Raw genomic sequence first — 27352 nt, forward strand, 5'->3', positions numbered from 1 at the left:
ATCTAGGGCATGGTTCCCCCCACCAGGGATGGGGTAGGGGACAGTTCAAATAAATCATAACAAATAATAACAGTCATTTAAATAGTTGACATTACCTAACTCCAAAATATTTGTCTCATAGGGTTTTTGGAGGCCTAAAAAGCTATCTAAACACATTTAGTTAGTTGTCTGTAAGCCAATCATTCAGTCAGTTGATAAAAATAAAACCATAAATGAGTTTTATGTCATGTGAAATTGGTCAAATGTGCCCAAAGTGTCGAAAGTCAAACTTCAGAGAACAGTCAGATTAATGTAAATAGGACGATAAGGACTTTTTTTTTCAATTGAAGACAACATTTTCCAAATAGTTTTAATTCTTGGAAAAATAGATTATGCAATAAAAATAAAAGAAAAAATAGTACATCATGAGATGGGTACCAGAATTCTTAAAACATTCCACATTTTTTTGGGGGAAAAAAGAGGACAAATGTCTCCTAAGCTAGTTATCCAGTGGTCCAACCCCAGTTCCCGTGCCTTCAACTAAATGTGTCGCATATCAGGTTTTAGTCAAGTGGTGCCATCCGCTGACCTGCAGGCTCTCACGACGCATGCGCACTTCACGGTCTTTAAATACCCGAGTCACCCCTCCACAACAAAACAATCTGCTGTCAGCCAGTCTACAGCTTAATCCAACTAGTCACTGGCGCTTAAAACATTCTGTGGCTAGCTAGGGATATGATTTACTTTTGAATACTTTTATTAGAGGACACCTTCGAAGTGACCCTAAAACTGTTCAGAGTCGGGTCGGGAGAGAGACGGACTGAAAAGCAGAAAGAAAAGAAAAACAAAGATGGCTGTGTAGCCAGAGAAACGAGTCCCAACAGAGCTGTCTCTAGCTTTAATCACCGACAAGTCCCGTGAGTCTCGTGGATAGTCCGTCGTTACTAGCGGGGATGTAGGGAGCGCAGCCGATGGTGCTGATTGTCGTTAGCCGCTGTCATTGCTAGTAGCCGCATCGAGAGGGGCGAGCGCAGCTGAGCGAGTCCGGGTTGTTTTTGTTCTGTTCGGGCACCGGGAGAAGACTGCCGTGTCTGTGTCAACAGTGCTAGCCGCATATCTGCTAGCCTCCGTGTAAGTCAACAACAAAACGAGTCGCCGGGAAAATCTTGTCATGATTGCACAGTGCGAAATGAACTTATTATTAGACATCAAATGAAATTCAAGTTGGTGTGTGTTCGGTTGCATCATCGGTAAGTCGCATTCCTTCCTAACAACCAGCTTCCGCCGCGTTAGCCTAGCTTACGTTAGCCCGCTGTCAGCTGACCATTAGCTCGACAGGTTGTACGCTAGCCCCTAGCTAACGGGCTAATACTTTGGGTTGGCCGAGGCAGGTACATAACAAACATTTTACACGTTCAGCGCCATGTCTTCACTGGAAGAGAGGGACGTGGGCGTTGCGGCCGCCCCTGGCTCCTCCTCGGCCGGCCTGGGGGTCGGGGCCGTGGGGGCAGCGGTGGAGGCTGTCGCCGGGGTAGCAGCCATGCAAGAGGATGTGGGGATACGGCGAGAGGGGCCCGAGCCTGACCCCGACGCGCCACCCAAGAAGAGGGTGAGAATACAGGAGGGAGAGTCAGGAAAGCTGGAGGAGAGACTGTACTCAGTGCTGTGCTGCACCGTGTGCCTAGACTTGCCCAAGGCGTCTGTTTATCAGGTAAACGTGGCGACAATCACTCCCACCCACCACCTATATATTTAAGCTCAAGCGAAACATTAGCAAATACCTCATAACAGAACACCACCCCTATGCCCAAACCCCAACCTGCAACCTGTTGAATGTTTGGCCAAAACAATTGTTTTCAGTGATATTTGACCCAACTGTTTTAAAAAGGTGACTCAAATGTGACCCTTGAGACTCAGAGGTCAATTAGAGCCACTTGTGCTGACTCATGTGTATACAAGATTCCCCTTAGATCACCCTCAGGATCAGCCAGAGGCCCAAAATGTAGAAAAAAGCCTGAACTGGATTCGGTCAGTACAGTCTGTGGAAATCTGACGTAACGTTTATATTAAAAAAAACTTACCAATTCACCACACTCTTTCCTATGTTTAAAACCAAAAGAATAAGCACTCATGAAGACTGATAACATATCTCCCTGTTATTCTTTGAACAGGTTAATAGTATTCACACGAAGCATTAATATAAAACTACATCACATGTTTTGAAAGTAAACGGCTAGTTTTGCTGATACTTCACGTCTGGGCTGACTTCTGGCTCAAAACTGTACGGCTGGATAGCTCCAATACTGCTCGCCATTTTTGTTTGACCTTTATGTTAGGTTGGGGGCGTGAGGGGCTGTAAGCTAGCAGGACTCCACTTTAACAGTCCCGCCCACAACTTGGAGGTGAATGCCGCTTTGCAGAGAGTGTGTCCTAGAAAACAACACATTTTTTTTTAAAATTTTGGCTGAAAACGGCATGATCGTAATTGAAAGATCACTCGGAACACTTTTACAATCTATCAAAAGATGGTCGGAGTGGGACTTTAAGTACATGAGTTTGCACAATTTTGTTTTTGTGCCCCTGAAATAGAACCTTTTATATGTTTTGTCTTAGAATCATTGTGCAATCATTTGAATGTTTTTTGTTTTAGACATGATGGCAAACAATTCAAAATATATTAGGAGTCTGAACTCATTTCTGTGGATTTGATTGTTTACCAGCTGATTCATGACATAAAGCTTTGGCACATTAGCGTCTACTCTTTCCACTTTAACTGTCTCAGTAACGACAGTTTTCAATAAAGCACTTTTGATGGGCTTTTTTTATACAGTGTACCAATGGACACTTGATGTGTGCTGGCTGTTTTATTCACCTCCTGGCTGATTCCCGTCTAAAGGAGGAACAGGCCACGTGTCCAAACTGCAGGTAGACCAAGTTCTTTGTAGTAAAAAAAAACCAACAGGGACAGTAAAGCTTCAAAGTGATAAAAAAGTGAGCACAAAATGCAAAGTAAGCAACATAGTCCATGCTTAACAAATAGAGTAATTTCAGTCTTGCTCAATATATGTTTTGGGGTGGATGAGGAAAAATGGAATGTAGGTGTGGAATGCTATGCTGCAATTGACATCTTTCCACATTAAATATTTGTTTTTGTGAAATATTTCATTTTTCTTGGTAAAATTTTGAATGGATTTTGAAATAAAAAGTCATAGGTGATAACATTTTATGTTATTTATCTTTATGGTTTTAAAAAAGGCTCAGAAGCATCTCTTCCAAGTTGTCCCTCTTAAAAAGACGAAAGAGTTCTGTAATGTTCATCATGGATACATCTCAGCTGTGAGAGACGGAATGGAAAACAAAAGTCAAAGCATTGTTTGATTTTCTAAAGAATTTCTTTGTATAATGGTGCAGAAAATAAGTATTTGGTCATTAACAAAGCTTAACTGCAATTCTTTGTAATGCCTCTCTGGTTATCAATGACAGATGTCATATGTTTCCTGTGGGTTTTTACCAGGTTTCCTCACATTGTAGCTGCCATTTTATTCTTCCATGTGGATGTTCTCAATAACTGTGATGTTGTGGGGCTGTTGCTGGGCAACAGAGGCTTTTAACTTCCTTCACAGATTCTCGTTAAGATTGAGATCCTGAGACTGGATAGACCACTTCAGATGAGAACCTTGAAATTCTCTTTACGTAGCCACTCCTTTGTTGCTCAGATGATGCGTTTGGGATCATTTACATGTAGGAAGATCCAGACCTCTTTCATCCTCAGTGCTCTCACGGATGGAAGGAAGGAAGTTTCAGTCCACAATATTACATTACATACATATACGTATATAGTCGTCCTGTGTCCTTAACAGAAAAGCAGCTCCAAACTCTGATACTTCTGCCCCCATGCTTAACACAGTCTGGAGTTCTAGGGATGTAACTCAGCATTCTTCTCCCTACAAACACAGCAAGTGGCATTTATACCAAAGAATAGCATCTTGACATTCTCCATTTAGATGGTCTCTAGACGGGTCTGGACATATTCTGGTTAAAGCAGGGGAACCTTTGGAGCTCTGCAGAATTGAATTCCTCTAGAATGTAGTGTGTTACCAAAGTAGCCTTTGTAACTGTGGTCAAAGCTCTCAAGTTGACTGCGTAGTTCCTGATTGTCCTCAAGATTACATGTTCCCACCAGGTGAGATCTTCTTCCATTTTCTAATATTTGTTCCAACAGGAAATCTCTTCTCACCAAGCTGCTTACTTGTTGTAGACCGGTTCATCCCAGCCTTTTTCAGACGAACGATTTTGTCTATGGTGTCCTTAGACAGCTCTTTGGTCCCAGTGTGGGTGGTGAGGTTGCAATCTGATTGTTTAACCCTTGTGCTATCTTAGATGACCCCCCCCTTGTATTGACATATTCTTCCTACCATGACAAAGGTGGATAAAGGTGGAAAGATTTCATGTAATCCATGGACACCAGTGAAGATCACAAATCATTGAAGAAAAAAGGTTCAGAGCACTGTCTAGTGGGTCTAGATGACCCAACTCCCAATGGTAAAGTGCCTAGGATAGCACAAGGGTTACGGGTTTTTGTTTTTTTACAGAAAAAAAGTTCAAACTAGTAAAATTAAGACAGGTAACGAGTGGAAGACAGAAGATATTCTTAAAGAAGAAACAAATCTGTGAAGGGCAGAAGTTTAAATAATTTCCTGGAGATAAATACTTATTTTGTGCACAAATATGCAAATAATACTTAAAATCAGAAAAGGGGATTCCCTGGATTATTTGTTTACATTTTCTCCCAGTTTAAGTGCATCTATAATGAACATTACAGACTTGTCTCATCTTTTTTAATACTACAACTTGGAGAATCGATGACTTTTTTGCTCCTCTACAGTTATTTGACGAGGCCTTTGTGACAATGTGACAAATATCGGTTTGCTTTTTTCTTTTGAACCTTTTTCTTAGTTCCTGGCATATGCTCACATTTAAGTTGTAGCACCACCTACAGATGACATTTCACGAGATCTCCTCTGAATGTTGTCCATAATTAACTGCTGTGACTTACGGTTCTGTGTGTTTGTGTAGATGCGAGATCAGTAAGAACCTGTGCTGCAGGAACCTGGCGGTGGAGAAGGCTGTCAGTGAGCTTCCCACAGATTGCACCTTCTGCTTAAAACAGTTCCCGCGCTCCAGCCTGGAGAGACACCAGAAGGAGGAATGCCAAGACAGGTTTACCACACACTTTCGAAAAAACATAAAAAAAAAAATGCTTTTTCTGTGAGATGCTGGAAGTGAGAAAAGAAAAACCCAAAAATAGTTGCAAACACTTTCCATAAAATTTAAAAGTTTAAAAAAAACTTTCTAATGAACAACCACAAGGAAGCAGAATACAAACCACCACATATCATGTGATTACCATATTGTGTGCCTGTAGAGAAAACCCACACATGAAGGGGGGGGGTCAAACTCGACGGCACCACATGAAGTTAATTTGGGAGTTACGAGGGAGCATGTGATCAGCCGCCTCCGAGGGAAGAAAAAACGCCCGCTAAATGTGATTACAGGCCGTGAATTAGTCATATGTGATGCTCGAGCCTTGTGTGAAATCCATTGGGGTTGTTTCCATAGCAACAAGTGACCTCTCTTAAGAGAGCGGGCCTTGCCGGTGTTGCTATGACAGCAGTCATGGCAGACACTAGGTGTTTTTTTTTTTGTGTGTGTCTGGTTAGGCAGAAAATGTTACGGGTGTCTTAAGAGGAGGTAGTGGGGATGCTGGTAATTACAGGTGTTTTAGCCGCGAGTCCTGTAGGAATGTGAAAAGAGCAAATTACATAGATGTGGGTTTAGTTACGCTTTGCTTCACTGCAGCAGCTAAATGATACATTTCAGATTGTAATTTTCTCACGTTTTAATTAAAAGCTTTTCTCACTGTAGCTGATATGAATCTGTGTGAGGCTGACAGAACTTCTTTTAGCACATGACTTGGTTGACGTATACTGATATTACTTTTTAGACTTTTGTCCCAAACTATCTTTATAAAGTATTTTATTAAGTATTTCTCTGATTTCCTCCTCTTTTTTGTGTTACCAGGGTGACTCAGTGCAAGTACAAGCGCATTGGCTGTCCGTGGCAGGGTCCGTTTCATGAGTTGCCAGCACACGAAAGCGAATGTTCTCATCCGACTAAGACGGGTACTGAGCTGATGGGAATTCTGGGAGAAATGGACCAGAGCCACCGCAGAGACACACAGCTCTACAACAGCATCTTCGGCCTCCTTTGCTATGAGAAAATCGGATTTACAGGTATAAAGAAACGAAAGAGCGTCACCATTTAGCACTCCACTTCTTTTATTTTGAGTGTTTTTTATTTTATTTTATTTATTCTCTGCTTTGTCTGTTGTGTGTCCATTTAGAGGTGCAGTTCAGGCCGTACCGCACTGATGACTTCATTACTCGTCTGTACTACGAGACGCCGCGTTTCACCGTTCTCAACCAGACATGGGTGCTGAAGGCCCGAGTTAACGATTCCGAACGCAACCCCAACCTGTCCTGCAAACGCACCCTCTCTTTCCAGCTCATCCTGAAGAGCAAGGTACACTCACTCCTCCCTTCCTGGATCTGCCTCGAGGTTTCCACGTCTGCAGTATTTCAGTTCAGGTCTGCAACCTGAGGCTCCAGAGCTTTTCCCTTCATTGTGGCTGTTTGGCTTTAAGGAAAATGCGAACAGTTTGAATAAATATGAAATTAGTTACTTAAGTTAAACATGTATTTTGATCTACGCTGCACAAAAGCATTTAGTTGTCGTCATAACAATAGAAAATCCCATGTTTGATTTGGTTTTTTGCATTTTTTAAATAAATCTGCTGCAGCAGGAGGATCAGTACCTTATTTTGAGAGGAATTTTTATTTGCTGCTGTCAAAATGAAGAAGTCAAATTTGTTATTTATAGAAAAATATTGTGTCCTCACTTTTATATTTCAATGACTGTACATTTTTTAAATGAACAGCTTAATGGCCAAATCAACATAAATGAAGGGTATTTTTATAAAAGGTTAAATCCAGCTCTCGCTGGATTTAGTGGACCAAACGGCTCTTTTAGCGTTAAAGGTTGCAGGCCCATTGTTTAGGTAACTTTGTCAAATTTGAAACAAAAAAAGGTTCTTCAAATTCACTGGGATTGATTAAAATGAAAACTGAATCCTTTAAACACATCTCACAATGTTTTGGTCATTTTGAAAGGTTTAGGAGTCTACAGAAAACCTTCCTTCAGAAATCATGACGTTTCATGGGAATATATTGTTTCTTTGCCTTCAAACCTTTTTCACTTGGCTGGAAAATATAAGGACAAGTAGGAAAGGACAGCAAAAAAAAGCTAAAAACAAAGACTGAAATGGGGAAAAAAGCAAGAAAAATTAGCTTTTTGTGTAATTCAAGCTCCATCGTATTGTCTCCTGTCATGTTCAGGTATTTTTTTTTACACTCTTCATCGTCACCTGACACAGAGAGAAACGAGTAGCAGCCCGTGCTCTACCTTCTCCTCCCTGAGAGAGAAAGATAAGATGGACCCATCCTTCCTTCTGCCCCATTCTTCTCCTGAGACCATTTTTAGCACCTTGAGAAATGGTCTTAGTTCTGACACAGGCCCTAAAATAGCCTTTCCCTTAAGAGAGGCAGGACTGATGATGGTCCTGGGGAGCAGTAGAGGAGAGTTCTCCTCACAGGTTTGGTTTTATGAATGTCTGGCACTTCAAGAAATGTAATTTTCTCACAAATGCAAAAAGAAACGTGTTCCTATCCACTCATTCCCCTAACCTGCTTCCTTAACCCTCCAGTTTAGGAGAGATGAACAATCACAACTGCCACTTAAGGGTCAACAGTGAACCTGTACAAAACATTGAACACAAAAAAACTGCAACATCAAGCTTAAATATGTACTGTATTTGTACGTCACTGCAAATACTTTGTACATTCATAGATTTATAATTGTGTCCATAATAAGTTCCGCCCACTTTCCATTTTCGTATTTGGAGACCAAAATGTCATTTGGAGAACCAAATGTTGTCATTCTTCAAAAAGCCCAACTTTACACTGAAACGTACATCTTGGCCTGGTCTCAGAAATATGTTTTATGGTTTTAATTTATAATAAGGACATTTTTGAGGGAGTGACTTAAATAAAAAAACACTCAAAGGTTCCATGTGTCTGTTTTTAAGAAGGTGGACTCCTTGTGTTTTAGAAAATTACGATCAATACGCTTGACTTGCTTTACATTTGTGTTGTAATCTCTGTTCTAACCAACAACATTTTTATAAATATTTTGAATTCAAAATCAATCAAACTTTATTTTTGGAGCATTTAACAATAGCAGCTGCTGCACCAAAGAACATTCCTGTCATGAAAGTGTTAAAATAACTGAAAAAACATAACCAAAAATATAAATATAAAACAAAAAAGAGCAGAAAGAGACACGCTGTCACTCACTTACTCCATTTTGATGTGAAAAAAACAGCAGCATCACTGGCAAACCAGTAGACCGTAGTAGTAGTAGAACAAATAATGGTTCAACAAAATTATAATACAGTTTTCCCTCGTTTATCGCAGGCGTTATGTTCTAAAAATAACCTGCAATTACAGTTTGTAGATGCACACTCTTGTTTAAACTCTTAAAGTTCAAACCTTCGTAGAAAAATAAGTCCAATATTATCAAATAAAAGAAAGATCTGATTGCGATCAGAGATGTATGTAGATTTGGAAAACTTTGTGTAGAGGAGGCACGGAAGAGATTGATGGTGTTTTACAGCCAATCAAGACGAAAGAAGAGTAAAAAAGCACAAATCACACTGAAAATAATGCTCAGAAATAGGCCATCCCTGTTGGACTGTTGTAAGTCAAGGACCCGGTGTCTTTGGTTGGCTGGAGTCTGTGGGACTGAATGTGTCCATGCTGATGCATGTGTGCAGGTGAATTCTGCGCTGGAGTGCTCCTTCCTGCTGCTGAAGGGTCCGTACGACGACGTGCGGATCAAACCGGTCATCTACCACCACTCCTTCAGCAACGACACCAACGAGACGGACTACGTCCCCCTGCCCATCTCTGACTCTGTGGAGTGCAACAAACTGCTGGCCGCCAAAAACATCAACCTGCGCCTGTTCATTTTCCAAGTTCAAAAATAAAGAAAAAAGTAAAGAGGAAAAGAGGCAGAAGATGAAAAAGTGAAGGAAAGGTGGTGATCGCCGGCGAGGGTCAAAGAGCAGACGTAATGATTAAAGAGAGACACCACTGAACCATTAATACCTCTACACACACACACACACACACACACACAGCACTAATTACACATACCTCCTTATACAGATTATGACACCCCTTGCTCGGGAAAGCTGTGAGTTGCTATGGAGATGAGATGGGTAGGGCTTAGCTGGATGGAGAGGCGAGGCAGGTGCAGGATGGGGGTTGGCGGATGGGTCGGCACTCATCTGTGGTTTTGTGCCTGACCTTTCACCTCTGACACTCCCAGCCAAAGGTAGCACAGACCAACCAGAGCAGGGTTTTCTGTTGTGCACGTCTGTGTGTGCTCGTGAGCGTCTGAAGTGGGACCCCGGCTCGGCTTTTTGTCGACACATTCCAAAGATGCACAATAATGTGAAGGACTCTACACAACCGTTCTTTGGGTGTATGACTGGACTAGCAGGGCATGCACATGTGGGCCCCCCACCCCCTAATTCTCACTGGACGCCTCAGCTCCCCCCCGGTTATGACTAAAAAGCATCCGTCAACCTTCCTTTTGTTTTTTTCATTTTTACTCCGAAGAACAGAAGGTGCATGTGCATTTCAGGTCTGCAGCTTCTTCCTAAACTAACTTTATTTTATTAAGTATCTGTGAGATTTGCTCATCTTAGTTGGGTTTTACAGTGTGGTTGGTGTGTGTGTATATTTTTTTAGTAGAACGCCTCCAAACTATCTCATTTGCTTTATTCATTCATTTATTTATTTTTTACCCAACAATCTTTTTCATTTTAACCCCCAACAGTCCTGTTATCATTTAACCCACGTGTTTATTAGTTTTTCCTGAAAAAGCAATTATTTGCCCCATAAAGTTTTCTTTTAGTTTGGGCTCAATCCCTTCAGAACATTGGGGGGGGTTGTTTTTATCCAATCCTCTTGTTTTCAACGTTTTTGCTTCCTTCTTGCAATTGGGTTTCATCCGATTAACAGAGAGTAACCAAAAAACGAACATAGTATTTTAATAAAGGGGGGGACTTTAGCCAGCAAGTAAAACTTTTCCCCAACTTCACAGTCTCATTGCTGATCTGGATTTCTTCAGCGCTCTGATGGCCCTCCGAAAGAAAAATATTTTTAGTTGCGAGTGCAGAGATGTCAGTCAGGGAATGGTATTGGTAGGGGTAGAGGGGTACCTTACCATGGACACATTAGTGTTTGAACAGAAACACGGTGAGGTTACTTAAATAGATCCTACTGTTAGGCAGACAGAGCTTTCTCTCCTCCTGACCTCTCTTTCCTGTATTTCTGTGTTTTAATGCTTCGTCGTTACGCCAGTGGACTCACTTGCTCACTCATCTCACGATGGCTGTACATGTGCCTTTGATTAAAGAACATGGAACCTCCGCCGCTGCTGCCGCCGCTCCGCTTCTTGTGTGTCGAGCACGCTCTGTGCGTTCTTTATCCAGTGCTGCGGTTATGAAGACCTAAATTTAATTTGAAAGGCTTGCGTGGGCGGCGGGAAACGTTTCATTGAGTTTGATGGGAAGACTATGAATCATTTTGGGTGCAAAATGAAAATACAGAGCAATGCTCCGGTTTGGGGGGGGTGAATGTATGTAGGGGGGTGTTTTGCTGGGGGTGTGAAAGGTTAGCTGAAGGAAAAGTGTCTGTAAGAAATCTTACAATTATTTCTTTAGAATCAAATCTGTTTTAGTAAATATTAAGCAGAAAATGTAAACCATATTCAAAGATAGATATGATTTCAGTTTTGTTTTAACATTAAGATGCCATTATCTCCACTTTCTGATCAGAAAGGAATTTTTGATGCAAATTATGTCAAATATGTCATTTAGGTTTTTAAAAGTTAAAGTAAATTTGACTCGGGTGTGCTTAGTGTAACCCAACAAAAAAAAAACTATGCAGAATTGCCAGTTTCTACCAAATTACATGTTTTCTTAGTGTTAGGATTAAGATTAGTAGCATGTTACCCTTGTGCTATCCTAGATGACCCAACTCACAATGTTAAAGTGCCTAGGATAGCACAAGGGTTACCATTGGGAGTTGGGTCATCTAGACCCCACTAGACAGTGCGCTAAACCTTTTTTCTTCAATGATTTGTGATCTTCACTGGTGTCCATGGATTACATGAAATCTTTCCACCTTTATCCACCTTTGTCATGGTAGGGAGAACACGTCAATGTAAGGGTGGGGTCATCTGGACCCCATAGGATAGCACGAGTTAAGAACTGAAAAGATTTTAAAATAAAAAATAGGGCATTAATTCTATGTAATGACTTTTTCTGAACAGTAGAGGGCGCTAATGTCCTAAAGATGAGTTTTGTGACTAAACTGAACTCCAAGATTTGTTTTTTTTGCTGCAGTTACTTTCCCATCAAAGTAATAGCATCATGTTTTTAGGTGTGAATCTGAAATTAAAGTGCAAACCAGAGGGTGAAGGGAAGCAGAATCCTTGTCAAGTCAAGCCACAGCACTTTATTTTCTTCACACTGTTTTTTTTTTTTTAAAACACAATATATAATTTAATAATATAAAACTCCATTTGTGTATATAAATTATGCATTCAGTACAGTAAATCTGATGTATACTACTCAGCTTTGGTATGGTGGAGCATATATCGCTGTGAGCGAGGGCCCGAGGGGCGCTATAAGGGGGATGAGGAAGTTTGATGAAGGTGAGGATGGATGGAAGGGGGGGGGATGTGCATCAGTGCAGGAGCTGGAGAAACTCTCTTCAGTACTGCGAGGTCCAAACCGGAGCGCCGAGGCTGGGACAGCCAGGAGGGAGGCAGCCGCTGCTGTGATGAGGGGGCGGAGCCACGACGCAGCAGTATGCCACATCGCCTGCTCCTCCGGTCGCAACTTTACTGTGAGGAAAGGGCACTGGAACGCCTCCCTGCTGGGGGGAGGAAAAAGATGAAAGCTGCTGCAGAGAATTTGCCCTAACAAGCATTTCCTAAACTCTGTTTTCTCTTGAGGACAGGCGGGTTGGAGATTAAGGGGGGGAATTGTGTGTTTACCTGGGCAATGCTACACTGGTGGGGGCCAACTGGTGCATAGGTCCCCAGCACAGTCTGAGGCTGGTTGCCGGGAGACGGCTGCATCTTCAGAGCAGGAGTGAAGCTTCCTATGAACATGAAGATGAGAAATTAACACATTTGATCAGATTATTTATGAATAACTGAAAGTTGATTTGTTGCTTTTCTTTCACTTTTCTAGAAAACCTTTGTTTAAGAAATAACCCCCCCCCCCAACACACACACACACACACACACACTTTCTGATTAATTCAGTCCTCTAATCGGAGCTCATTTGAAAAAGCTGTCAAAGATGACACGAGCGGATTGAAAGTCCTCTGTGACGAACAGAAGCAGCAGGAAAAGAGACCGGTTCACTGTGAGACCCTCAGAGTACATCTCTGACAGTGTAACGGCCCCCTCCTCTACTGCCACAGCGCCTTCCCTCGCACACAAACGCAGAGCATGCTGGCGTTCCAAAGTACCTGCTGGAGGGGCTGCTGCCGCTTGGGTGAGACCATGCTGGCCGGGCGAGCTGCATCCATACTGAGCTGACAGAGCGTTCTGGCTGTAATAATAACCAGGCACCTACAGCAGAATGATGGTTTTGTTATAATCAACATTCAGGGTTATTTATTATAATAGGCAAAGATTCTGTTTTCAAACTTTTATAAAAGATTGATTGGGAAACAGAAAGGGGAATTTTGTCTTTACTTGAGGTGGAGGCTGACAGTAGCTGTGGGGGTTGGGGAGAGTTGGATGTGCATAGGTGAAGCCGTGACTGGGAGGATAGAGAGGAGCAGGCTCTGCAGTAGACTGACAGCCCATCGTCACGTGAGCGAACTGCGAGGAGAGGTCTTCAATCTGCAGGTGAGAGACGCAGAGGTCAGCGTGCGCACACACCTGTAAAGGCGGAGCTGACGTTAGACGATACGTACGGTAGAGTAGGGCTGCGATGGAACGACGGTTACCATCTGAGGGGCTGTGTAAGACACAGACGAGCACTGAAGCACCTGAGAGAGACACAGATGGAGGCGTTGAACAGATCGGCATGCTGGGGAAAAAGCTCGGCGAGCGCTACCTGCTGCTGAAGCGGCTGAGGGGGGCAGCTTTGCAGCGGAGTCTGGCTTTTGATTGGCTGCTGATTGTCTGCAGGGATGTAGACAGCGGGGGTTCCATCGGGGTTGAGGAAAGGATGTCCTGAGAAGTAAAAGGCTGAGTGTGATGAATGTGTATGTCACTGCAGAAAACTGGAGCTTGTGTGAGGGTAACATGTACCAGTGCGGGGGTTCACTAATATGCTTCCTGGGGGGATCTCCGTCTCCCCCATGTAGACGGGATTCGGGGCGGGCTCCTCTGCGACGGGAAGAGAAGGCTGGGAGCATGTGGACGGCAGCATGTAAAGAGAGATGGAGCCTGAGAGGAAGAGGAGCGGAGATGAGAAGAGGAAAAGTGAGAAAAGAGGTGGCAAGAGACAGAACTCTATTTAATCTGAAAGAAAAAAAATTTTAAACATCGTTTAATCCAAAAATAAGATCAAAATCACTGCACATCACCCTTCAGGGTTATGGTTTCTTTTTTCCTCTGAATATGTGAAGACTGGAGGTGTTGTGTGAAAATTTACAGCTATGGTGTGAAAATTCATGAGTTCAGCGCTCACACCAGAACTAGCACTGCTTCTTTGTTAATGAGATGCGACCGAATCGAGAGCTGGTGCTTTATAAACGCCAATCTTTCAAAGTGCGGTGATCGTTTCCACACACAGGTGAGGAGGAGGCGTCTCCCCGTGACGGCACAACTTCCCCGGCCTCATGTCAAAAGTTTTTCGAACAAAAAAAAAGAAGAAGTGCACCTCGTGCGTCCCAGTTGTGGCTGGCAGGCTGGTGGGGTTTGGGCCCCGGATTCGTCCACTGGTAGGAGGAGTCAGAGTCTGTGCTGCTCCAAGGTCGGGGGTCGTTGCTATAGTGACAGTCAGTCTCCATGCTGCTCTGCCTGCTGCTGCCCGTCCAGCTGGAGCCTGAGCTGTTGCGGCTCCCTCTGTGAGCCGCAAGAAAAGAAAAAAATCCTCCATCTTTATTGGCGCTCAAGAGGAGTTCAGTTTGCCTGAACGGTGGATCAAAATAGCTCAAACATCTGCTCATATTCCATATCTCAAAGCATCTATGCTGCTTTAATTTACAGATATCATCTGTAGACTTTGCCAGAGACCTCAACCCTGACAAAAGAAAATGTGGGCTCTGTTTTCCACTTCCTCTGCAGGCTGGGAGAGGCTCTGCGCCAGCTAAACTGACCAGATTGAGATGATAAATGACTGCGTGAGTGCAGACAGAGCTCCACCTGAAGAGCTGCCTTCTCCTCTGGGTCTCAGCGTACGGGTTGTATTCCTCCGTGTCCCTGCGCACAGGACACAGATGTATATTAATGTTCTCATCTAAATATAATAAGCTGCTGAGCAAATAAGAAAATGCCGTGCAGGCAAACTTACCTGGTTTCTGCTCGAGTGCACTCCTGTGGAAGCAGAGAAGTGAATTAGAACCCTCTGGGTTTTTTATGCTGGCTTTGTCCTTTTTGCCCTCTCACCTCTTTGTTGAAGATTCTTTCCCGTGCTCTTTGGTACTCCTCCTCCCTTTCTTCCATCGACTTGCTTTGCCTGTCCCGTAAAAGGTGGCAGCGGCTCTGTTCAGGGGAGAGCAGAGGACAGATCAGGTCAGTCGCTGGACGTGATTGGGCGCTCCTTAAGGGGATGGACAGGCCGACCTGGTCCTCCAAACTGTTGTCTCTCTTCAGAATCGTCTTCCACTGCTGGATCTCTTCGCTCTTACCCTTGTGCACCATCTCCAGAAAACGCCGCTCCGGTCTTTAGTGTGGAAACACAAGAAGACATGAGCTGGTGTGGAGGTGCAGCGAAAGAGTCATGGAGGAACATGACAGGAGCTTACGTGCGTGTCCGGCTCGTGGTGTTGATGATGACAGACTTGCCTGTGTGGTCCACATTGTGCTCCATGCCAAAGTAGGCCGCCACCCTGTGGACCAGCATGCGGTGGTAAGGAGACATGGGAGCGAACTTCTTAAAGGGGCTGAGACAGAAACAGGACAAAAAAGAAATAAGGAGGTCAGACTGACAAACAAAAGACAATTACGATGTCAAAAGACATAGAAAATGATAAAACAGGCAGATAAAAGTCATTTCTGGTGACTTAAACACCCCCACACTGGCATGACTAGATCAATACATTGATTAGTAATCATCAATGGATGTTAAAATAAATGAAAAGCTGCTAAAAAGATGAAGAGATTTTCTTTGATGTGGCGCTCAAACACTCCCACCTATCACTGCCTATGAAGTCCCTCATATCCTGCTCCAGTTTGAGCAGCATCAAGCGGTCTCTTGGGTTGCTGTTCAGGCTGTCCACGATGAACTGCTGCAGATTTATGCCGGTGGAGTCTGTGTACTCTTCACTGGACACTGATGGAGAAACGGCCACAACAAAATGTTTCACCACACATGAAAGACACAGAAACACCTGGAAGGCGAACCGCTTTGTCCTCCCCAAATTCCCACCTTTGGATGGCGAGTCCTCCTTTGGATCTTGCTCTTCTTCCTTGCAGGAAGTTGCTTCATCACGGCAGCTAGATGCGTTTGCGTCTGGACCTCCCTGAAATAGAAGGAAAACTAAATGTTGCCATGAGGAAAATTCCATCAAAAAAACAAAGGAGGAGGAGGAGATCGTTACCACGGTTTCTTCAAAGGTGGGGGTCTCCTCGCAGACAGCTAAACTTCGTGATAACTTTCCTCTGGGCTAAAAACAAGAGTCATATTAGGAATTCATGGAGATGAAAAAAAAAATCAATATTTCTGTAGAAATAAAAAACAAGATGCAGGTTTTTTCAGCTTACCTTGATTTTTTTCTTTGGTTTAACCTTGGTACAGTGTCTCTGTAGGCAGAGCAGAATTTATTATCACCTAGTTAGTGGTGGAAGGGGGAGGTGGAGGTGTCTTCAACGTACCTCCTTTTCAAGCTGTTCTATATTGTGGCACTCCTCTTCGGTCCTCTGGCTGCATGATGGAGGGGAGGGGCACCGTACGGCGGCCTCTATGAGGACATCCGCGGTATCTGCAGCGGCGTCCATCATCCTGTTGAAAACACGTAACAGACCATCCCGTTACATCAGCATATTTACGCAAAACCAAACATTTATTTGAATGCATTTTCTCCCCAAAAATACCCTAGAGTGTGATATTTGCATAAGCATATTTTTGTTTGCATGGTTTCTTTTTTCCTACTTACAGGAATAATTCACTGGAGAGGCTCGCAGGTGAAGAAAGATGAGGTCAAATATTCCATGTTCCCCGTGGGGCAGCTAGAAAGGCAATTATCGTCTCGGCCCCCCTTTTTTGGGGGCTGCTGTGCCTTTCTGCACAAACTCCAGTCACCTGATTGCAGACAAGAGAGGGAAAAGCCGCGCATTAGAGGAGCTCATGAAACGCTCTCCAGCTGACCACGAAAACACCCGCCCCCTCATGTAGCTGCTAGCGTGCCTCTGGGCTTGGATGCGAAATTTGCCTGCGCGTTTGCATGCGCGCGCGCGTTTGATGTGAACGCATGTCTGCTATGTGCGTGTGTTTGAGCGTGTCCTTAAGCTTTTCTTAGAAACGGCAGCTGTCGAGGACAGCAGCATCCAATCCGGGAGGCGCTGATATTCCCAGAATGTCTAACTAAGTCTGCGCGCTCCCCGTGGTGAGACTACTGCTGATACTAAGGGGATACACACATGAAGACACACAGAAGGGGAAGGGGCATTCCAGCATCTTTTCCAAAGGGCCAAATGAGTTCAGTGGGGAGGAATTCTGCAGCAACACACAGCTTAGGGGGGCATTTAAGCCTGGAACACCAGGGACGGAATAACGAGCTTTGAGGATGGCGATTCCCATAACACGGTTATTTAACATCCACCAGGAGATGCCAGCAGTTTCAGGAGGAGAAAAAAAAAAGACATGTTCTAGCGTTTACTTCCCACAGGCATCCTAATGAAACTAAATATACACCCATCACCTAAAAAAACAGAAAACATAGTCTATCTGTTGGTCTAAATAAATTCAATATAAAAAGAATATGCTAATTTATGAAAATAGAATCATATTGTGTAGCAAATCATTATGATGACTATTGATTGTTGCCACTTTCTCTTTTGGAAATGCAAAAGAAAAGGATAAATTAAGGAAGAAAATTATATTGAACAAATATGATCACATATAATGCATGTATGTCAACATTTGACAAATAACTAACATTTGAACCTTATTTAGACAAACAAGCACAAATAGTTTTGCCCGTTTTTATGTTCTGTATATTTATTTTCTGTTTTTTACTAGATCATAGATAAATCGATGAAAGACGACGGCAACGGTATAGATCAGAATGCATGAACACTCCAGGGGACGTTTGTGCTGTTGCTGAGTTTCTTACAGCCAAAAACGGAGAGCCTGACTCTGACCTTTGACCCTTACAGATGAGACAAGCAGGTGGCGTAAGGTCAACTCCTACAATTATCACAATCACAGATGCTGGGGTTGAGCTACGCCTGAAGGTTGTGTAACAACAAGAAAGGGAAGAACTGTGGAGAGATGACTCTTGGCAGCGCTGGTGGAGCTTCCGACTCAAAGAGCTTCTCGGTTTGTTTTTTCCGTGGAAAGCGGATTCGAGCGCGGCTACCAGGTTTTTGAGCTGAGCGCTGCAGAAGTGGCGAGCCGCCCGGGGAGAAGGTGTGACATGATCATTAGCGTGTGACGGATGGTGGCGAGAGGCAGAGAGCACCAGTACTCGCTACATCATCATCCATCTGCTGCTCTCGGCGAAGCCTCCAGCCTTCGGAGCCACTTACTCACCAGGACACCTTTCTTCTGCAGCCAGAAGCTGCCAGGTTGGCCGCGCTGACACAGCCAGGCCAGAAGGAAGAGGTCCAAAAGCTACCTCAGATGGCCACTGTCAGATTAACCGAGCCAGTCAGAACTTAGAAAAACAGTCACACATTGTGTGCATTTTTGCCACACTCTGCACTTCTCATCTTCCCCGGAGAGCATCCTCCCTCTTTGCTTTTCTTTTTTTTTTAATATGTGGCCCTCAATCTCCACAAAACCCCTTAAACTAGAAATCATTAGAGCCTCCACTTACAGAAGCTGCCGTTTGTGTTTTGTCTCTAAGGGGGCTGAAGGTAAAAGAGATTTCCCATCATCCCTTTCTGCAAAAATGCTTGTTGGGAAAAGCTATGGCAGGAGCCTGTAAATGACAGCAAATGCATCCAATTTAAAGCTACAAAATGGAGTTTTGATATGAAATCAGACCTTCAAACACCCCCCCCCCCCTCATCATGCCTACAGAATGCTTTAACTGAACTGAAATGTTTGGTTGTTTCTTTAACACATCTTGCTGGACCACTTAAACTTGATTCCTTTGCTGCAGCATCTTCACTCCCCCCCCCCCCCCCATCACCCCTTCATCAGAAAAAAAAGGTGGATGAGAAAGTAGGGCTGCACGTGTGAGATTTAGGTTATAATGTCCTGCCACCAGCACCTGGACAGCCACAGCACGTCTTATCGCCAAGGTGACTTGTGGTTTTGGTTTTGACAGCTGCATTGCTTTGCAGCTGAACTATAGGGGGGAAATACTGAGTCTAGAGCTGACACGCAAACAAGTAGAAGCAAGGAGAGAATTTCACACTAAAACTGCCAGCCTCCTACATCGGTGACAAGTTTTGGGTTGATTATGAAACCAGATGAGCAGCTTAGGCTTCATTTAAGGGACTATTACTTCTTTCCTGTAAATCATAGTGATGTTTGGTGTCTATGGGGATTTCAATTCATTGCCATCCTATTTGACATATTTTGTGTCAAATTTCTGATTTCTTTAACATCTTTTGTTGTCATCATTTTGCCATCTTTGATCCTGCTGTTTTGTGATTTTTTATTTTTTTATTTCCTATTAAATAAACTGATCTCTGGAACAGGTGGCCTCACTCCCGCAGCATCCCGCCCGCTCGGGGATGGAGATGCTATCTGGGGGGAGGGCAGTGACACGCCGGACTATTTTTACAGAGAAACCGCGGAGTGAGCGGACCTCCTGCTCCGGGACTTCATCGCCCTGTCAACGGCGAGAGCAGAGCGGAGGAGCGGATGGACCCGAGTGCCTTTAAACGTTTTTCTTCTTCTTAAATTGGCCAAAATAGCACAGAAAAGCGCTAAATTAAATTAAAATAATAATAAATAAACAAACGGAAACAGCTCGTATCGTTCATAACTGGCAGGAGAAATGCGGCTGATGGGTGGGATGCCGATCACTACCTTAAATCTAAGCGATGTGACTTTCACAACAATTTACCTGAAAGTGCTCACGTGCGGTCAGAGGAGGTTAAAAATGCACAGACGAAACTGAAAAGTCGACGTGGAACCAGACCCGCGTGGCTGTTACGAGCCGTTAGCTTACCGGAGAGAAGGCTTCTTCTTCTTCGGCTGCTGGATCCTACCGACGGACGGACGGCCTGCAGTTGCCTCCTCCGCGCCTGTAAACTGAAAGGTCCCGAGCTCCCTCTCAGCCTTTTGCTCGCCGCTGTCGAAGCAAGAGGAGGCGGGGCCACAGCGCTCAACTGTCGCGCGCGAGGAAATGCGCGCGAGGGCGCCGGCCTACTTGCTTCTAACAGTGTGTGGCTTCATTTCAACTCAATTCGGACGTTTATTTGAACCATCTCTCGGGGGAAAAAAAAAATCAACAAATTCAGTTTTCCTTAAAAAAACAACAAAACATTAAGTCAATTAGGCTGTTGTAGAAGCGCAAAAATGTTTGTTTGTTTGTTTATTTTACTTGTCCTGTCCAGTGGTTGAGCAAACAGATTAGGACTGAAAGCCTCTTCTTGTTTTGGGCAGATTTTAAAGTTACAATCAGGGGATATGAATCTACGGACCCACAAGGAGTATATTTGTATAAACCCCTTTGTATTGGAGGCCAGACTTTATTTATATTAAATATGTTTAGGGAGCTGGTTTAGCTCGTGCTGGTTTGCGGCGCCTTCCGTCCGTGAAACCCGGGTTCGACTCCAGGCTGCTCCCTGTTCCCCTCTCTGCCTCTGCCGGTTCCAAGTCCGGTTTGAGAAGGTTGCGTCAGGAAGGGCATCCGGCGTAAAACATTGCCAAGTTTACCATGCGACTCATTCGCTGTGGCGACCCCTGATGGGAAAAGCCAAAAGAGAAACAACATGTTTGGATATGTTTCTTGTTGGAACAGATAGAAAAGAGAAGAGAGAAGAAGACAGTGGGATGGTAGGTGGGAGATAAGGGTACAAAAGAAGGGGGGCAATCTACTTATTATTATAGAAATGCAAAAACAAAATATCTATTCCTTCTGTTTTTATGTTATTCACACTGAAAATAAAACATGTAGATATTAATAGCTCAGCTAAACACCATTCATTCATCTGTCATCTACTTTTTGTGGGATTCAAGTAGCAGGGAGTCAGCAGTCTGAGTAAAGCCAGAGTTCCTTCTTCTTCCCGACCTCCTCTAGTTCTTCTGGTTACCAAAACAACTGAGAGACATAGTCTCTGCCCAGTCCTTCCCCTAACCTCCATCTTATAACCCCTCACTATAATCCAGGTGACAAACTATCTCAACTGGCTTTTCTTATGTGGAGAAAACCTCTACTCCAATTTCCTTAGTAGTTGGCCTTCACACACAATCTCCAAGAACCACCCAGCCTACAGCCAACTGTATGGATGATCTTAACTGTTTGTCTGAGACCCAAAGCTAGAGGCTATAAGTGAGGAAAATTAACTTTTTCTGAAATAATGCCACAATTCATGGTTCTACGTACAAACCCTCCATCTTAAAAAGTAGCAAAACAGCCCCATACTATCACACTACCACCACCCTTCTCTGAAATAATGCTACCTTCATACATGATGTAATGCCTTGGACACCTGCAGTATTTTACTGGAAAAGTCTTTGTAGTTGTTGAGATATTTTATCACAAAAGACCTCCTTAATGATGTATTCACCCAGCGTTAGTGTCTGTCTTTCCGTCTGCTATATAGAACATTTTGGGGGAATGAATGAGGCCTGCTGCTCTTGTAGGTTGTGGAGTTTTTCGTGACCTCTTAGATTATTTGCTTCATATTGCCCTTGTGGGGTATTGTTAGTATGCCAGCCACTCCTGGGAAGGACCATAAATAACTGTTCCATGTTTTTGGTTCTTGTGAATAACTCCTAGAATGCTTCAACAGAAAATCAAACCTTTAGAAATATATTTTTAAACTTCTCCATCCAGACAACCTTTCAGAATTTTTGGAATCTCAGCATGACGTCAAGCTTTGGAGGTCCGTTTGGTTTACTTTGTTTTGACATACAGGTCTTTTTTACCTAATTAAGAAAAGGTGTGGAACCAATCAGGTATACACATTTACAAAGGATTTGGATTTGTCAACCCCTTTATAATGAAAACATATAATTTAAAAATTGCATTTAGTTAAAAATTTAAACAAACATTTAAAAAAAAAGTAGAAAAGGGGAAATATTTTTTTTTCTTACTGTACATGTTTTTAAAATTTCTCATAAATGACATTTTTAGATTACTTTATTTTAGGGAATACCAACATTTGTTCATATAATTCAAAGTCACACATGTTGGACATTTTAGACGAAGTCAGGAGAAAGAAAACCAATACGTTTAGCCATATGAAGAACTTTTCCTAACATTGCAACAGAGTTTTGGACTACAAAAGGTTTTGGTTCTCAGACTAAAACTAGAAAACCTCAGAAGTGAAATCTATAAATCAGGCGACTCTTGTTTGGTGTGAATCAATATTTCCTAAAAGAAAGATCCTTATTGAGTTTCTGTTGACACCAACTTCACTTATTTTAAGACAGAATACAAGCTGTACAGTACTTTAGCTATTAAAAGAAAATTAAGCGTGAAGCAAATCCAACTGCACACAACTCACAATGCCCCTCCTGTTACGGAGTGTGTAATGCGAGTGGAACAACTCTTGTCGTCTGCTTTTAATACCCGAGGATTGTGTGATTAATTAAAAGTCTGCCACAGCACAATGTTGTCCCATCAAAAACAGCATTTAATTACAAAGACACGAGCAGCAGCCATAGTGTATTTTATGAAAAATAATTAGAAAGACAATTACATCAGTTTGTTTTATTAACCTTGATGAATAGCGTATAAATTGCGGCCCATTCTACTTAAGTACAGGATACTTTGAACATAATGTCTAATCGATCATGGCTTTAATGGTGTATATTTCTATAATTGTGTTCACAGACTTGTTATTGGTTGCAATTTCAAAGCCTTTTTTCCAGAACTATTTGACAGTTCCGAGTTGAAAAGAAGCCTGTGACTTTGTGTCCTCAATGCCATGAGGCTGTGATCTGTACGTACCATCTTCACCCAGCTTACAAATGTATGCTGTCACATAGATGTCATCTGGTTGAGTGTTATCGAGCCTTTCAAATCTGGGGTCAAATGTCAGAGAGGCAGACAAGCTTGAGTGGTGTTGAAACATGCCCAGTAAAGCTGTCTTCAGAGTTTACTAAATAACCACCTGTCAATCAAATGTTTGAATTTCCATCTCAAATATAAAATAAATGTTGAGGTTAAGTTGAGTCATTTGGTTAAATTTAATCCGACAGGGGTTTCAGAACAGGTGAATTCTTGCCTCACATTGATGCAAATAGGTAATGAATGCTCATGTAACAGGCCAGCAGCTAGTGGTTATTGTGAGACTGTTCTTTTGTTTTTTAAACCTGCTTCAAACAGGAAGTGCAAGTGACAGTATTCAAGTGGGCTACTTTTTAAAAGCATCTTCTTAAGAAAAATCTACTTTATCAAGTCTGTTCAGGCAGAGGTTAGGACTCAAGCTACAGACACACCGGGCATGCGTGTTCAAGAACATGCTAAACGCTGGTTTCTGAATGCGAATTTAGTCCATGCTGTTCACACTGGACAAGCAGGGAGGGGCTTCTTCTTTATCTTTTTCAACAGCTTACTTGCTAATGTTCACCACCTACAGTTAGAAGTGGCTTGGTGCAAATCTCTTTTTCCTCCAGGCATTTTCTTTCACAGCTCTATTCCGATATACAAAATGACTTTCCGGGCACAGACTGTAAATTATTTTTTTTCTCCATAATCAATTTTCAAACGGTTGGCACTTCCATGAATTAAAAGGGAGACCATCCATACGTCACTACCAACTCCAAATTCCCGATTGGTCAAAGTTTGACCTGGTTTAACTTGCAATGCATGTTCAATGGCCGCATGTTTTGTACTTTGAGCCTGAAAACGGTCATAAAAATGCACATAGCTATGTGTGAAAGCAAGTATTTTAAGTGCGGAAGACCGAAACCCGCGTTTTCGCGCATTTACTTCGACTTCTCATTAAAGGTGGTTGTTGGGAGAGATGTGAATGTAGCTTAAGTGGGAAAAACCAGTAAAGGCCTGTCAGGAAATGAAAGTGTTTTCCGCTTTTAAAAGAAAAGGATCTCATTGAAAAAAAACAAAGAACAGGTGTCAATACAAAAATAGAAAATTCCTGGTGTCTCTGTATGTGGTTACGCCTTAAAAATAACCTTTTTCATTACAAATACAGAGAATCCATCCATCCATTTTCTTAACCCGCTTTATCCCTTTCGGGTCACGGGGTTGCCGGAACCAGTCCCGGTTACTGTCAGGTGATGGTGGGCTACAACCAGGGAAGGACATCTGGGCCAGGTCCACATCCAGAAAATCTTTTACCTAAATTTACATGCCAGACAGGAAGACGGAAACATTTCTCTCAATAGGGAATGAGTGGTTTGACTGAAAGTTCCCATAGTAAAATGATGACTGAGTTCCGGTACTGTTTATTTTAAATTACATGACTCATGGCATCCTTTGCTCTTTTACCAATGGACCCAAAATAGTTGCTAAAGATCAGAAGTGTTTTGTTGTGACTTTTCAATGATTTAATCTGATCATTTTTTTTATCTAATATTCACCAAATCACTGGTCCTCTGAAAAACAAAGACATAATGGACTTCTGAAATTCCTTTTAGAGTTAGACTTTCCTAGCTTCTTTGCCTAACTGTTCATTTTTCACCACTCTATCATGCACACTCCCAGGGTTCAGTCGAAACCACCAACCCGCAACTTTCGCACAAAGATTCAAATCAGGCCATTTGGTCAATTTCCTGTTTTCATACCTTGTCAGGTGGACTTCCTCTTGTATTACTTAACCCTAAGCTATTTTTAAACACATGCTCTTATTTTGACATTAAGCTCTTATTTTTAAAGCCTTGTAAATTTGCCTCCCCTTCAAATAATATTTTATCATGGCCCGCAGCAGCAGTCACTGACTGCAAGAACCATATTGTTTTCGCAACGACGGAAAAAAACTCATAAAGGTTCAAAACGCCTAAAAAGCACAAAATGACATAACCAGTGAGTAACACAACAAATAATACACAAACACTAACATGTCCTAACCACAAAAACGTCCAAATTGTTTTTGCAACAATTTTTTCTTGTGTTTTACTGATTTAAATTGTAGTAAAAACCAAAAGTTACCTAATAAAATGTAATTAAAAAACAAAACAAGGTTAAAGTGTTTTAATTCGGGATATACTGTATGTAAAGTATTGAGCAACACAGTTCTGATTCACTGTAAATGAAACATGAACCAGTGTGGTGTTGACTCAAGGCTACAACCACAAACTACAGAGATGACTGAGCAAGGCCTTCAGGATATGCGTCACCCATAATTCAGACCTGCAACTACACAGGTTTGTCATCCTAATGACATTCTACTGAGTCAACACAGTACTTTTGCTTCTCTTATTTATTTATTTTTCTTGCCCCAGCTGATGTGCATCCATTCCAATGCACACTGTGAAGCCTGGAATGTCACAAGCACACACAGACACACACCTGCTGCTTGCCGTCCTGGCAGCTCGGCTGGCATGTGTGCGCAGGGGCGAGACTCGGTGGCGCTTGTTCCTGCACGCACAGAAATATCGATGTTGTGGCTTGTTAGATGACATACTCAGAGAGAGGACAGCTGTGTGTGTTCATGTAAGTGTGTGTGTGTGTGTGTGTGTCACACTGTTACATCAGTTCCAGTCTCACAATGAGGCGAAGAAGGGTCTTCCTGGTACTGGAATTAGAAAGTCTCTGCCCTAAGCATTTCCTCAAATAGACACAACAAATGTTTGGAGTTTTTTTTTCCTCACACCATCACTGACAGTTCTGTCCTCTGCAGAACCTTTCAGGTTTATTTTTTTATTTTATGCTGAAAATAATAATAAAAAAATGTGTGGAAGAACTCATCCTTTTACTTATGGAAGTTGTTTGCAAACAGAGCGTCATGGCAACGGAGCGCCTGTGTAATTACCTGCATCAAATGACACTTCCACACGTGAGGCTCATGAATATGGATCGAGACTCCATGAATATTCAGAGGGTGGCTCATGAATATTTAAACTATGATGGAGCATGTGGCCAAATGACTAGACAGCTGCAGATAAGGAACAAATAGACTTTCTCCTCTCAACCTCAGCCAGCCGCAGCCTTTTCTTGAAGCTGCATTCAGTCTGGTTAAAGCTGCATCATTTTTCCCATTATGTTTATGGAAACTACAACACCTGATAAGAGGAAAACATTCCCATCCTGTCTGTACAAATGAAGGACTTGGCTTTGTGATATGATGACGATTTTAGCAGCAGAGCCGATCCTTTTCGCTCAAAACTAGATCCAGGCAAAACTTTAAATATTTCAACATTTCAAGAGTATAATTACTTCAAAATCATGTTACTTAAGAATGTATTTTTTTAATTACTACTCAGAAACAAATCTTTGGTCATGATAAAGTCCTGAAGAATTGAGTAACTGAACGTAATAGAGGATTAATAACAATAGAAGACAAGAAATTCCCCTTTCAAAAACTAACATTTTTTGGAAACATTAAGCTTTTAACAGATGCATGGATTACAAGGTAGAAAAAAAGTTGTGAGAAAAATGCAGCCCAGAGTGTAAATCATTACTGCAACCCAAATGTCCATTGTAGGTTTAATCTCATTTTCACAGACGACCGTTTAATTTCACGACAATCGTTTGTTTGCTTGTTAACTTTTGGGATGAAAAAGTCATCAACCAGCCCATGTCCTACAAGTGGCCCGTATCTTTTTCCCATTTTATGATACTACTAACTAACTCACAACTACTGGCTGTAACAAACCATGATCAGTCCACCGTCGTGCTTTCCAGAATAGGGTTAAATGTCATCCTGTATCAGTCCACTTGATTTTCCTTTCATAATTCACCTTTTTTTAATTTACGTTTCTGCATTTTACAAAAAGAATTTGGGGATATGGGTGCAAGGAATGCATCTGTGTATCTAAGCAAGCTTGAAATCCAGATCTGAATACAGTTTTCCTGTTCTGAGTGGAAATCTAAAATGGACCCAAAACGCAACCACTAGTAAACACGTACACGCAGTTTAGTATTCTCATAACTCTTTTCTTTTTGGCTTTTTGGGCATAATTTCACGCAGTTTAAGAGAAAGCCTATTTTTGCTGTTATTTGAAACAAAAAGTCATCACAATCTTCAGAAATGTTCATGCTGTGGCTCACTTAGCAGTAGCTCTGAGCAAAAAGAGAACAAAGTTATCTGGAAACTTTGCCGCTTTCATAAAAAAAATGTTTAATCTCTTTCTTAATATATTGAAAAGTATGTTCTTTGGAGATATTCAGTTTTTTTTGTAAATGTCATGTTAAAAAAAGACTTTCTCATAATGATGCTTAAACAGAAACTCATTGAAACTGGTGTAAAAATCCTCTTTTGAAAAGGTTAAGCCTTAGAATAGCAAATAGTTTCTTCAAGAGGAACTTTTTACAACAGGATTCACAGATATCGGTCATTTCTTTGGTAGGAAGTTGTCATCTTTGTTTCTGCATCCTAACTGAACCATTTGCTATGTTTCTGAATGTGCAAGGAGAGGAGCCTCACTTCCTCCTCCTTGTGTAACAGAAAGGAGGAGCTTGTTGCTTCTTGATAAAATATCCTGCGGCCCAAACTGTACCTGCATCTGAGAAAAAAGCAA

At 42.3% G+C, this 27352-nt stretch overlaps 2 protein-coding genes and 1 non-coding gene across 6 annotated transcripts; 1 reads left to right on the plus strand and 2 right to left on the minus strand.

Annotated features, from left to right (window-relative positions):
• The first annotated feature begins 608 nt into the window (after positions 1 to 608).
• Positions 609 to 10595, plus strand: cyhr1 (cysteine and histidine rich 1). 2 transcript variants are annotated; one of them, XM_011481203.3, is made up of 7 exons: positions 971 to 1110; positions 1399 to 1690; positions 2810 to 2904; positions 5056 to 5199; positions 6061 to 6272; positions 6383 to 6561; positions 8930 to 9142. In XM_011481203.3, exons 2-7 carry the CDS (start codon positions 1403 to 1405, stop codon positions 9140 to 9142), a joined length of 1131 nt encoding a protein of 376 aa, XP_011479505.1. In that variant the 5' UTR covers positions 971 to 1110; positions 1399 to 1402. The 2 variants fall into 2 exon arrangements, with proteins under 2 accessions (XP_023815859.1, XP_011479505.1); XM_023960091.1 differs by having other exon boundaries at positions 609 to 1690; positions 8930 to 10595.
• A 1069-nt stretch (positions 10596 to 11664) lies between these two features.
• On the minus strand, positions 11665 to 19846 carry LOC101156509 (cAMP-regulated phosphoprotein 21). 3 transcript variants are annotated; one of them, XM_011481205.3, is made up of 20 exons: positions 19707 to 19846; positions 16515 to 16660; positions 16234 to 16360; positions 16123 to 16161; positions 15960 to 16025; positions 15788 to 15881; positions 15553 to 15691; positions 15165 to 15302; positions 14983 to 15082; positions 14806 to 14901; positions 14711 to 14733; positions 14563 to 14619; positions 14078 to 14262; positions 13504 to 13641; positions 13307 to 13425; positions 13164 to 13238; positions 12940 to 13089; positions 12711 to 12813; positions 12229 to 12335; positions 11665 to 12104 (listed from the first exon to the last, which is right to left on the minus strand). In XM_011481205.3, the coding sequence occupies exons 3-20, from the start codon at positions 16357 to 16359 to the stop codon at positions 11943 to 11945; spliced, it is 1917 nt and encodes a 638-aa protein (XP_011479507.1). In that variant the 5' UTR covers position 16360; positions 16515 to 16660; positions 19707 to 19846; the 3' UTR covers positions 11665 to 11942. The 3 variants fall into 3 exon arrangements, with proteins under 3 accessions (XP_011479507.1, XP_023815860.1, XP_020562969.1); XM_023960092.1 differs by having other exon boundaries at positions 11665 to 12107; positions 19707 to 19844; XM_020707310.2 differs by lacking the exon at positions 19707 to 19846 and adding an exon at positions 19602 to 19620 and having other exon boundaries at positions 11665 to 12107.
• mir128 (microRNA 128) lies at positions 12569 to 12668 on the minus strand. Its single transcript, NR_107146.1, has one exon. It is a non-coding gene; the product is annotated as a microRNA 128 (primary transcript).
• Positions 19847 to 27352: the final 7506 nt, after the last annotated feature.

This window comes from Oryzias latipes, chromosome 11, assembly GCF_002234675.1.
Source record: "Oryzias latipes chromosome 11, ASM223467v1".
Lineage (NCBI taxonomy): Eukaryota > Metazoa > Chordata > Actinopteri > Beloniformes > Adrianichthyidae > Oryzias > Oryzias latipes.